This window comes from Ursus arctos, unplaced genomic scaffold, assembly GCF_023065955.2.
Source record: "Ursus arctos isolate Adak ecotype North America unplaced genomic scaffold, UrsArc2.0 scaffold_24, whole genome shotgun sequence".
Classification (NCBI taxonomy): domain Eukaryota; kingdom Metazoa; phylum Chordata; class Mammalia; order Carnivora; family Ursidae; genus Ursus; species Ursus arctos.
Window position 1 is genome coordinate 21,138,433 of NW_026622919.1, and position 10,134 is coordinate 21,148,566.

At 57.6% G+C, this 10,134-nt stretch overlaps 1 protein-coding gene across 1 annotated transcript; it reads left to right on the top strand.

The window, feature by feature from the left end:
* The first annotated feature begins 2,233 nt into the window (after positions 1-2,233).
* NR1D1 (nuclear receptor subfamily 1 group D member 1) lies at positions 2,234-10,098 on the top strand. The gene is made up of 8 exons (XM_026512914.4): positions 2,234-2,924; positions 5,789-6,124; positions 6,315-6,403; positions 6,507-6,651; positions 7,020-7,663; positions 7,973-8,158; positions 8,707-8,917; positions 9,615-10,098. Exons 1-8 carry the CDS (start codon positions 2,894-2,896, stop codon positions 9,812-9,814), a joined length of 1,842 nt encoding a protein of 613 aa, XP_026368699.3. The 5' UTR covers positions 2,234-2,893; the 3' UTR covers positions 9,815-10,098.
* Positions 10,099-10,134: the final 36 nt, after the last annotated feature.

A 10,134-nucleotide genomic window follows, 5' to 3' on the forward strand; every position in this document is an offset into this window, starting at 1 on the left:
CTTCTGGAGCCAAGGAAGAGTCCTGCCTCTTCATTCTTCTGTATCCTTCCCTCCAATTGTAGAAGGAAGATCCCAAATGGGGTTACCTCTTTGTCAGGGACAAAAAAGGGGGGGGGGGCTATGAGAAGTGCTGCAGGGGAAGGAGGGAGCAGAGGTAACCCCCCTCCTTTGCTTCCTCCCTCCCAGCCTCCGCCTTCATACCTCACTCAGACTGCAAAACAACCCAGCTCCTTGCCAAGAGTTAGGCTGACTGAATTTCAGCTCTCCCTGCCTCTGCTTCCTCTTCCCTCTCCCTGGCTGCAAAGTCAGGGAGAGATTCTTGACCCTTGGCCCTTTCCCTATAGGGAAAAAGAGCAACAAGTAGAACAGGGGGTGGACAGAATCATGAGCAATGAACAGAGCTGTGGGCCTCAGGGAGGGTCCAGGACAACGAAGGGGAGTGTGCTAGTATGGGTGCTGGGGCTGGTGGGGCACTAGAGGTCACGCCAAGGGCCCTGATTTTGAATCCAGCCCTGGCAGATACCTGAGCCCTGGCCCTGGCTGTGAGGAAGAGTCGGGAAGAGAACAGAGAGCATGAAGTACTGGGCATAACAGCTCATCTCCCAGCATTCCCTCCAGAGCCCGGCAGGAGGGGGAGGGGAGAAGGCTGAGGTCAGAACCAAGTTTTCCTGAAAAGCCTCTTTCCTTGTTTGTCCTAGCCCCTCCCAGGCCCTCCCACGCTCCCTGAGCTACAGCTTCCCAGCTCTGGGCCAGAGGACCGAGGCAGGCCAGGGAAGAGCCCACTGTCTTCTCTCTTCCACTTTTCCTTGGGTGTAGGGGGATAAAGCTGAAGCCCAGACTATTCTAAGGAGCCCATTTTAGGGAGCACGTCTCCTGGGAATCAGAGGGGCAGTGGTCAAGCCAGCTACTCAGTCACCTTCTCTCAGTCAACCTCAAGGTCCTCTGTTTTCTCGCTTCCTCACTACCCAGGTTCCTCCTTCCTTGGTGCCCACACTCCTCCTTTTTTCTACCTCTCTGGTGACTGTCATGTTTCCAGGCATCCCTCAGTGCTGCCTCAGGAGCTGTCCGTGAACAAGTGGGGAAGGGCTTCCTGTGCAGAAAAAAAAAAAAAAAAAACCCTCCCTAGAAGCTCTGGGACCAAGGAGGAATGAGCGGGAAGCAGCAGGTGACTCAGGCTTACTTGGCTGCTTGAAGAAGAGGCTCTCCCCCATCTCTCCCCACAATCCAAGTCCTCGAGCGAGAGAGACCCATTTTCACCAGTGGGGCAGTTGCTGCTCTGAAGGGAGATGCTGGCTGTTTCTAACTCCTGGGCAGTGTTTGCCGTGCATGTCTGCCCGTCTCCCTGCTGTTTAGGGTGGGCAGGGGGAGCTAGGAATGAATGTCTGACCTTGGGCCACCCACTTTTTCTAGGCCTCATTTTCTTCTTACCAAGGAAAGGATACTGAGGAAAGGGCACGGGGGTTAAGATCTTCAGAGTTCCCTTACGTGGGATCTACATTTTGCACTCAAGCACTGGTGGTGGGGGGATGGGGTGTCATTCTGCCCCCAGACCCCTGCCTCACCTTCGACCCCATTACTTTAGGACCTCAGAGCACTTTCACCATTAAGTTCCCCTCCCTGGTCTTTTTTATTTCCCAGACAAAGGGAAGTGACTCACCCCAAAGTCACCTCGAATGAGTGGGGTGGTGTCATACAAGCAAACAGGGAGTCCCTAGGGACAACCTCACCCCCATGGCAACAACTCCCTTCCCTAGGGCTGTTCTCCCTAAGGAGAGTAGAAGGGAAAAGGGGTCACATTTCCTTTTGGTCTCAGGACTTGGCCGGACAGCAGAAATTCAGCTTAAGTTCCTCACTCTGGGGATATCTCCGTCCCCTACTTGTCATCTCTCCCTGTGTCACCAGTAACCTCAAGGCGAGGTCAGTCCTGCAATCACGTGAAGCCCTCACGTTTGCAAGGTTTGCAGAAAGAGCCTGTTAGCTTTGATCTCCCAGGGAGCAGCCAAGCTTGCCAGTCCCTCCCCAGGAATTCACATGCCTCTGCCATACAGGCTTTCCAAACACACCACCCTGACTTTTCAGTGAACCCCATCCCATTCGGCTCTTAGCTCCTCCCCGGCCCCAGCAACGGCATTTGCAAGGCAGAAAGGGGGAAATAAACGCAGTCCGCGCACTTTGCCAATGGACTACAAATCCCGAGAGGCTTAGCGTTACGCAGGCGCACGGAGCTCAACGTGCCTGCTGCTGGAAAAGTGTGTCACTGGGGCACGAGGCGCTCCCTGGGATCACATGGTACCTGCTCCAGTGCCGCGTGCGGCCCGGGAACCCTGGGTTGCTGGCGCCTGCGCAGAGCCCTCTGTCCCAGGGAAAAAGGCTGGGGCAAAAGGCGGCTGAGATTGGCAGAGTGAAATATTGCTGCCGAGGGAACGTAGCAGGGCACACGTCTCGCTTCCTTGCGCCTGGGTGCCCCGTTTCTCCCCATCACCTACTTACTTCCTGACTGCATCCTCTCTCCCTCTGGGACTTTTGCACCGGGAGCTCCAGATTCGCTACCCTGCAGCGCTGTGAAGCCGTCAGGCAGTGGCACCCCGTGCACTGCAGAGACCCGACCCTCCTTGCTACCTTCCAGCCAGAACTACAGCAGGCTGATTCCCCCCTCCCCCACACTCTGCTCTTCCCATGCAAAGCAGACCTCCGTTGCCTCTGCGTCCTACCCTTCTGCAGGGCTGCAGTCCGGCCACCCCGAGACCTTGCTGCCGGGTGCCTCGGATCGCGTTTGCGATCCGCGGGGTCCATTCCCCGCCCTCAGTCACTGCCCAGGGGGCGACAGCGGCAATTGCAACCTCCAGTCTGTGTCAAGGTCCAGTTTGAATGACCGCTCTCTGCCGGTGAAGACATGACGACCCTGGACTCCAACAATAACACAGGTACCGGGATTCCTTTACTATCATCATCCTTTGTCACTGTCTCCTCACTTCCATATATGCCTTAGAACGAGAGGAACTTTGTAAGGGACTGGGGACTCCCTCGGCCTGGGGAATTTGCTAGCATAATGGGGACCGTAGGCTGGGATTTCCAGAGGGAGTTGTTCGTCCTGGGAATGAGCCCGGAGGCGCCCCACCACCACCTCTCAGAGTCCCAAAGCTCCTTTTAGCCTGAAGGACTCGGATCCCAGGCAGGAGGTAATGGAGAACGGGTACATGTGATAAGATGCACAGTTTTGAGGTCCTGGGAGCTTTGGAGCAGAGCCCCAAACGCCCCTCTCTCCCCCTCCCCCCTCGCCTGCAGCTGTGGCATGTCTGGCCTTCTCGGAAAGAGGACCCCCCTCCTTCCTCGTTTCCTCTTCCCCTAGTTCCTGCAAGCTCAAGGGAACCTGAGAAGCAGTGGGGCGATAGGGGCTCCAGGCGGGAGGGGCTGGGGGAATGGGTCGGATCTCACTGGGGAATCCTCAGTGACAGCAGGGAGCGGCACTTGAGGAACCAGCAGAGTGGTGCCCTGCCCCAGGGAGGACACCCACAGCACCCGGGAGGCCCGGAGGGCTCACATGGCTGCGGAGTCGGGGCCACGTGCTGCGTTTGTTTTCATTCAGCAGAAGCCGTGGCCGCCACCCCATTGGTCGTTGCCTCCCGGCCCCGTTACATAATGAGCTCCGCCCCCCCCCGGTCGCCCCGGCAACGCGTGTTCCCTTCTCTCCTCCCCTCAGTTACCCCGGCCCGGCTGGCGTTTGGGGCCCAGCCCAGGACCCGGAGGCCCGGGAGGGGCGGGACAGGGGCGGGGCTGCTGCTCCCGATTGACGGGAAGCGGAGAGGGCGGGGCTTCGAGTTCCGGGGTTCCTCGTTGGGGAGCCACGTGCAGGAGTCACACGTGGAGTGGGGACGTGAGGCCGGCTGAGGGCCCGGCTCCCGCCCCACCCCGCCAAGATCTGGGTGAAGCTGGGCTGACTCACCGCCCCCGCCTGCCTCCTTTTCCTGTCCGCCTGCCTAGGGCCCCCTTCTCCCCATCACCAAAGCAGAGTAAGATGGAGCCATCCCTGACCTCTCGTGGCCTCATGTTTACACTCCTCAATGGTACCTAGCCACCCTTCTCCTCGTTCCTTTCCTCTTTATTCTGTTTGCGCCTACTTGACTTTACTGCCTTTAGACTCCGTTTCGCCGCGTCCCAGATTCTGTTCCTGGAGCATCTCTTTCCTTAGTCCTGCAAACACTGCTTTACTCCCCACCCCCACCAAGCAAGCAGCAGTTTGTCACGAAGGACTTCCCCAGAACAGCCAGAATCATAACTGAAGCTTTCATCTTTTTTTTTTTTTTTCTTCACAGAAAGGAAAACTGAGACCCAGAGAGGGGAGTTAATTTCCTCTAGGTCACAAATCAAGTTGGTTGTGATAGATCTAAATCTAGAACTAGACTCTTTTGGGCATGCCCCTCACTTCCAGGTTAGGATTATCTTTGGATGAAGGTCTTACTCCCTTTTGGGGGATGGGTGAACTAGGTCAAGTTCATTTACCACCAAATAATATCCCATCCCCCACCCCTACCTCAACCCTGAAACTGTAGGAGCTGATCTGTTGTGCAACTATTTTACTGGGAGCTGGGTTCACCCTGACCAACCTTGAGCTATTTTAAGGTTGCCCTGCCCAGCTCAGTGTGTGTCAGTGGGTGAGCAAGACATGTGCCTCTGGATACACGGTGACATGGCTTGTGTTGGCTCACACACGTGTCCTAGGATCCTCCCTTCTCCACCCCGCCTGTGGCAGGCCAAGCTAGGTGCTTGGCAAAGGTGTGGCAGGCAGGTCACCTTTCCACCTGCTAATGCCATGGGAACACAGACACCTGGTTGGCAATGTAACCAGAGGGCTGAAGTCCCTGAATGGCCAAAGAGCCAAGGTCGTTGTCACCAGGCTGAGAGATCTAGAAGGGGATTTCCAAAGCCCTAGGACAATTTGTTTTTCATGTCCACCTCCTGCAGTGTGCACTGCTAAGTCTTTCCTGGACCAGAGGGCTGAAGTCCCTGAATGGCCAAAGAGCCAAGGTCGTTGTCACCAGGCTGAGAGATCTAGAAGGGGATTTCCAAAGCCCTAGGACAATTTGTTTTTCATGTCCACCTCCTGCAGTGTGCACTGCTAAGTCTTTCCTGGACTTGGAGGGAGAATCCGCTCTGACTCTTGCTCTTGGAGGCCAGGGGAACCAGCCTGGGCAGGTTCAGTACCTTCAGTATCTTTGGAGAATATGTCTTCCAGCTTGGGGGAATGTGACTGGCTTACTCTTGTAAGACCTCTACTCTCCTCAGTGTTGGCTAGTTGGCCCTCCATAGTCTCATCCCTGGAATGTTCTTGCTGTTAACATTGGCAGCTAGTTTCTTTGGGGGGGGAGGGGAAACTGGGCATTCTGGATGGGTCTCAATGGCTCATCCCATCCCCAGGTCTGCCACTGATGACTAAGTCATTGGCTGCACTAGATATTCCCAAGGAAGGCATCCAGGGCAGGGAAGGTGCATAGGTGAGACGCCTGCAGAGGTCCTGCCTCTAGAGAGGCACGTCACACCCAAGGCAGAAGCTGAATGTACCCTGCAAAGGGTCTTGGGGTGTTGGTTGGCCATGTCATGTCTGGTATGTGTTGGGGAATTGCTCACTGCGGGCTCTTCCTGGGACTCCCCAGATTAAGAGTTTCACATGGTTAACTTCTGAGCATCCAGCAGAGTTTGGGGGAGGAAAGTTGGGGGATGAGCAGAGTGGTGCCCTGGGACCAAAGATATATGGTGGCTGACACCCCCTTCCCTTGTGTTTTCCTGCCAGGTGGTGTCATCACCTACATTGGCTCCAGCGGCTCCTCCCCAAGCCGCACCAGCCCTGAGTCTCTCTACAGTGACAGCTCAAACGGCAGCTTCCAGTCCCTGACTCAAGGCTGCCCTGCCTACTTCCCACCGTCACCTACAGGCTCCCTCACCCAGGACCCAGCTCGATCCTTTGGGAGCATTCCACCCAGCTTGAGTGATGATGGCTCCCCTTCTTCATCTTCCTCATCATCGTCCTCCTCTTCCTTCTATAATGGGAGCCCCCCAGGGGGTCTACAAGTGGCCCTGGAAGATAGCAGCCGAGTGTCCCCCAGCAAGAGCACCAGCAACATCACCAGTGCGTAAATTTCCAGCTGATTTGGGGAAAGGCAGCCAGGCCTAGGTTGGGACCTGGCGTTCCCATGACACAGTTATTCCCAGGGCCTTCCGCGGCCTCCGGGATTTCTCCTAGAGTCGAACCAAGTGCTGTCCAGCCCATCTCGGCCACTCAGCCCTCCCGCTCACCCGCTGCCTCTCTCTTCCCGCAGAGCTGAACGGCATGGTGCTGCTGTGTAAAGTGTGCGGGGACGTCGCCTCGGGCTTCCACTACGGCGTGCACGCCTGTGAGGGCTGCAAGGTGAGGCAGGGTGGGGGTGAGGGCGGAGGCACGTGACCTCATCCCTCCGGGCACAGGGGCCTGGCCTGGCCAGAGACGCTCACTAGCTGTCCCATCCTTCCAGGGCTTTTTCCGTCGGAGCATCCAGCAGAACATCCAGTACAAAAGGTGTCTGAAAAATGAAAACTGCTCCATCGTCCGCATCAACCGGAACCGCTGCCAGCAGTGTCGCTTCAAGAAGTGTCTCTCCGTGGGCATGTCTCGAGATGGTGAGCAGCGCCGTTGCCCCACAGGCCTCCCCACCACGCCCCCCGCCCCTTCCTTCCACCGAGTTTCTGAGTTAATCCCTCCCTTTAAAAAGTCCCAACGGAGACACGTCATACTGTGAGTCTCCTTTGCGTTGGGGCCGCCCATTTTTCATCCTCTTGGATAAACACGCTTCTTTCCCATGAGCTCCTCTGGCCGCCTCCGACGGCAGTCCCTGCTTGGAAAAGCCCCCTGTGTGGGCGCGGCCTTGGTTCTGGTTTAGATGTGGAACCCCGAGCCTTCAGGGCCTTGCCGTTTGAGGAGGGAGGAAGGAAGGGAAGCACGTGAGTGTGTATGAGAACTTCCTGACGCTGCTCTCATCCTGTCACAGCTGTGCGTTTTGGGCGCATCCCCAAACGGGAGAAGCAGCGGATGCTGGCCGAGATGCAGAGCGCCATGAACCTGGCCAACAACCAGTTGAGCAGCCAGTGCCCGCTGGAAAGCTCGCCCGCCCAGCATCCGACCCCAGGCCCCATGGGCCCCTCACCACCTCCCGCTCCGGCCCCCTCACCCTTGGTGGGCTTCTCCCAATTCCCACAACAGCTGACGCCTCCCCGTTCCCCAAGTCCTGAGCCCACGGTGGAGGATGTGATATCCCAGGTGGCCCGGGCCCACCGAGAAATCTTCACCTATGCCCATGACAAGCTGGGCACCTCACCTGGCAACTTCAATGCCAACCATGCATCGGGCAGCCCTCCAGCCACCACTCCACACTGCTGGGAAAGTCAGGGCTGCCCTGCTGTCCCCAATGACAACAACGTCATGGCTGCCCAGCGTCATAACGAGGCCCTGAATGGTTTACGCCAGGCCTCCTCCTCCTACCCTCCTGCCTGGCCCCCTGGCCCTGCCCACCACAGCTGCCAGGAACCCAACAGCAACGGGCACCGTCTCTGCCCCACCCATGTGTACCCAGCCCCAGAAGGCGAAGCACCTGCCAACAGTCCACAGCAAGGCAACTCCAAGAACGTTCTGCTGGTGAGGGCACTGGGGGTGAGGTGGGCAGGGGGCCTGGGAGACTGGATTTAGCAGAAGGCAGCTGGGTGTGCCTGGACGCTTATGCAGGAATATCCTCTTGCCAGGGGAGGATGCTCAGCCCTGTAGTAAGGGCTCTGCCTGCGAATCCCTGATCTCCACCTGGCACCTGCTTGCTACTTTACCTAAAAGACCCATCGTCCAGGGCCACAGCCCCTAACCCAGGCAGAAGCTGCGGTCCAGCCCTGCTGGGGGAACCCACGTGAGCCAGCCTGGTTGATATTCCCCTCCCCAAATCCCTTCCTTCTCCAGGCATGTCCCATGAACATGTACCCACACGGACGCAGTGGGAGAACCGTGCAAGAGATCTGGGAGGATTTCTCCATGAGCTTCACACCCGCTGTGCGGGAGGTGGTGGAGTTTGCCAAGCACATCCCTGGCTTCCGTGATCTGTCTCAGCACGACCAGGTCACCTTGCTTAAGGCTGGCACCTTTGAGGTGAGTGACCCTTTGTGCTCCCTGCTCTTGACCTTGGGAAGGATCCAGCAGAAAGACTTGGTGTCTGGGATAGGCAGGGGCTCTGAAAGGGTTTGGAACCCTGGTATCTCGGTCCTGGCAGACTCTGACTGCCGAAGGAGGGGGCAGAACCCCTCCCCATCCTGCCTTGGGATGGCTGGGTCTCCTGTCATCTTAGCTGGGGTCTAATCACATCCCAGTACCTTAAAATAACACCTTAGGGCACATTGCTACCCCCATTCCAGGCACGAGCAAATTCACTTTGGTGAACTCTTGTGACCTTGCCCAAGGTCACAGGGAGTAACAAAGCTAAGACTCAGATCCAGGCCTGCTGGATTCCAAAGCCAGGGCGATGTTCCCATCCCTCCATCTTTCCCCCACCCCCACCCCACTGCCCATTCAGAAACCACCCCGGCTCTTCCCTGAGAAATCTAAGGCAGCCCCAGTAAACCCCCTGGAAAACTTTAGGGGCAGTTTGGCACGTGCTCCCCCCGCCCCACCCAAGGATGACTGTCCCCCCCCCCCCCCAGGTGTTGATGGTGCGCTTCGCATCGCTGTTCAACGTGAAGGACCAGACAGTGATGTTCCTGAGCCGCACCACCTACAGCCTGCAGGAGCTCGGAGCCATGGGCATGGGGGACCTGCTCAATGCCATGTTCGACTTCAGCGAGAAGCTCAACTCCCTGGCGCTTACCGAGGAGGAGCTGGGCCTCTTCACCGCGGTGGTGCTTGTCTCTGCAGGTAGGTCAAGCTCTCGCCTGAGCCTGACCCCGGGGGAGGAGGCGGACGCAGTTCAATTCAACACACCTTTTATGGAGTACCTACTCTATGCCAGGCCCTGCACCGGGCACTGGGGATACAGACATGATTCAGACACAGTCTAGCTGGGGAGACAGACTCATGCCCGACTAATTATAAAACAGTGAGATAAGTGTCACAGTAGAAGCATGAACCAAGGGCTTTGGAAGCACAGACAACTATTTCTGCCTGGGGGAGCTGGGGAAGGAGGTGACACTTGAGTGGGGCCTCACAGGACAAGTAAGATATTGCCAGGCAGAGAGGGGGAAGGGCATCCCAGGCAGAGGGAACTACAGAGCAAAAAGCAAGGGAGCCTGGGCGCGTTTGGCCTGTTCAGGGAAGGAGAGTGGCCTTGTGGGATGGGAGGTGACCAGCCCTGCTGAGCCCACGCTCCCAGCTTTCGGCCACCTCCTGCTCTCGGGGCAGAGGCCTGGGAGAAGGAGTTGCGCTCCCCTCCTCCTCCTTCCCCCGTGGGCCCTCTGAGGGGCTTCAGGGAGAGGCTGCACCGGCAGCGGCGCCGGCAGCGGCCGCGTCCTCCTCGGAGACCGCCTCGGAGACCTCCTCCTCCTCGCAGGCCTCCTCCGGTTCCTCCTCAGAGGAGCTCAGGGAGCCTGCCTCACTGCTGTCGTCTTCCCCACAGACCGCTCGGGCATGGAGAATTCCGCTTCGGTGGAGCAGCTCCAGGAGACGCTGCTGCGGGCTCTTCGGGCTCTGGTGCTGAAGAACCGGCCCTCGGAGACTTCCCGCTTCACCAAGCTGCTGCTCAAGCTGCCGGACCTGCGGACCCTGAACAACATGCATTCCGAGAAGCTGCTGTCCTTCCGGGTGGACGCCCAGTGACCCGCCCGGCCGGCCTTCTGCCGCTGCCCCCTTGTACAGAATCGAACTCTGCACTTCTCTCTCCTTTACGAGACGAAAAGGAAAAGCAAACCAGAATCTTATTTATATTGTTATAAAATATTCCAAGATGAGCCTCTGGCCCCCCGAGCCTTCTTGTAAATAACTGTCTCCCTCCCCCATCACTGACCCTTCCCACCCTCCCCTATTTAAATCACTCCCCCCCCTTATGCTCTAGCCCCCCGATTTGTTCTATTCCTGTCTCAAATCCAATAGTTCACAGCTGAGCTGGCTTCTGTGGTGTGTGCTTGTTTGGGGGGCGG

Coding starts and splice junctions, on each gene's coding strand:
- NR1D1 (XM_026512914.4), top strand. CDS start 2,894: ATGACGACCCTGGACTCCAACAATAACACAG. Junction 6,125..6,314: donor GAGCACCAGCAACATCACCA/GTGCGTAAATTT, acceptor CTCTTCCCGCAG/AGCTGAACGGCATGGTGCTG. Junction 7,664..7,972: donor ACTCCAAGAACGTTCTGCTG/GTGAGGGCACTG, acceptor TTCCTTCTCCAG/GCATGTCCCATGAACATGTA.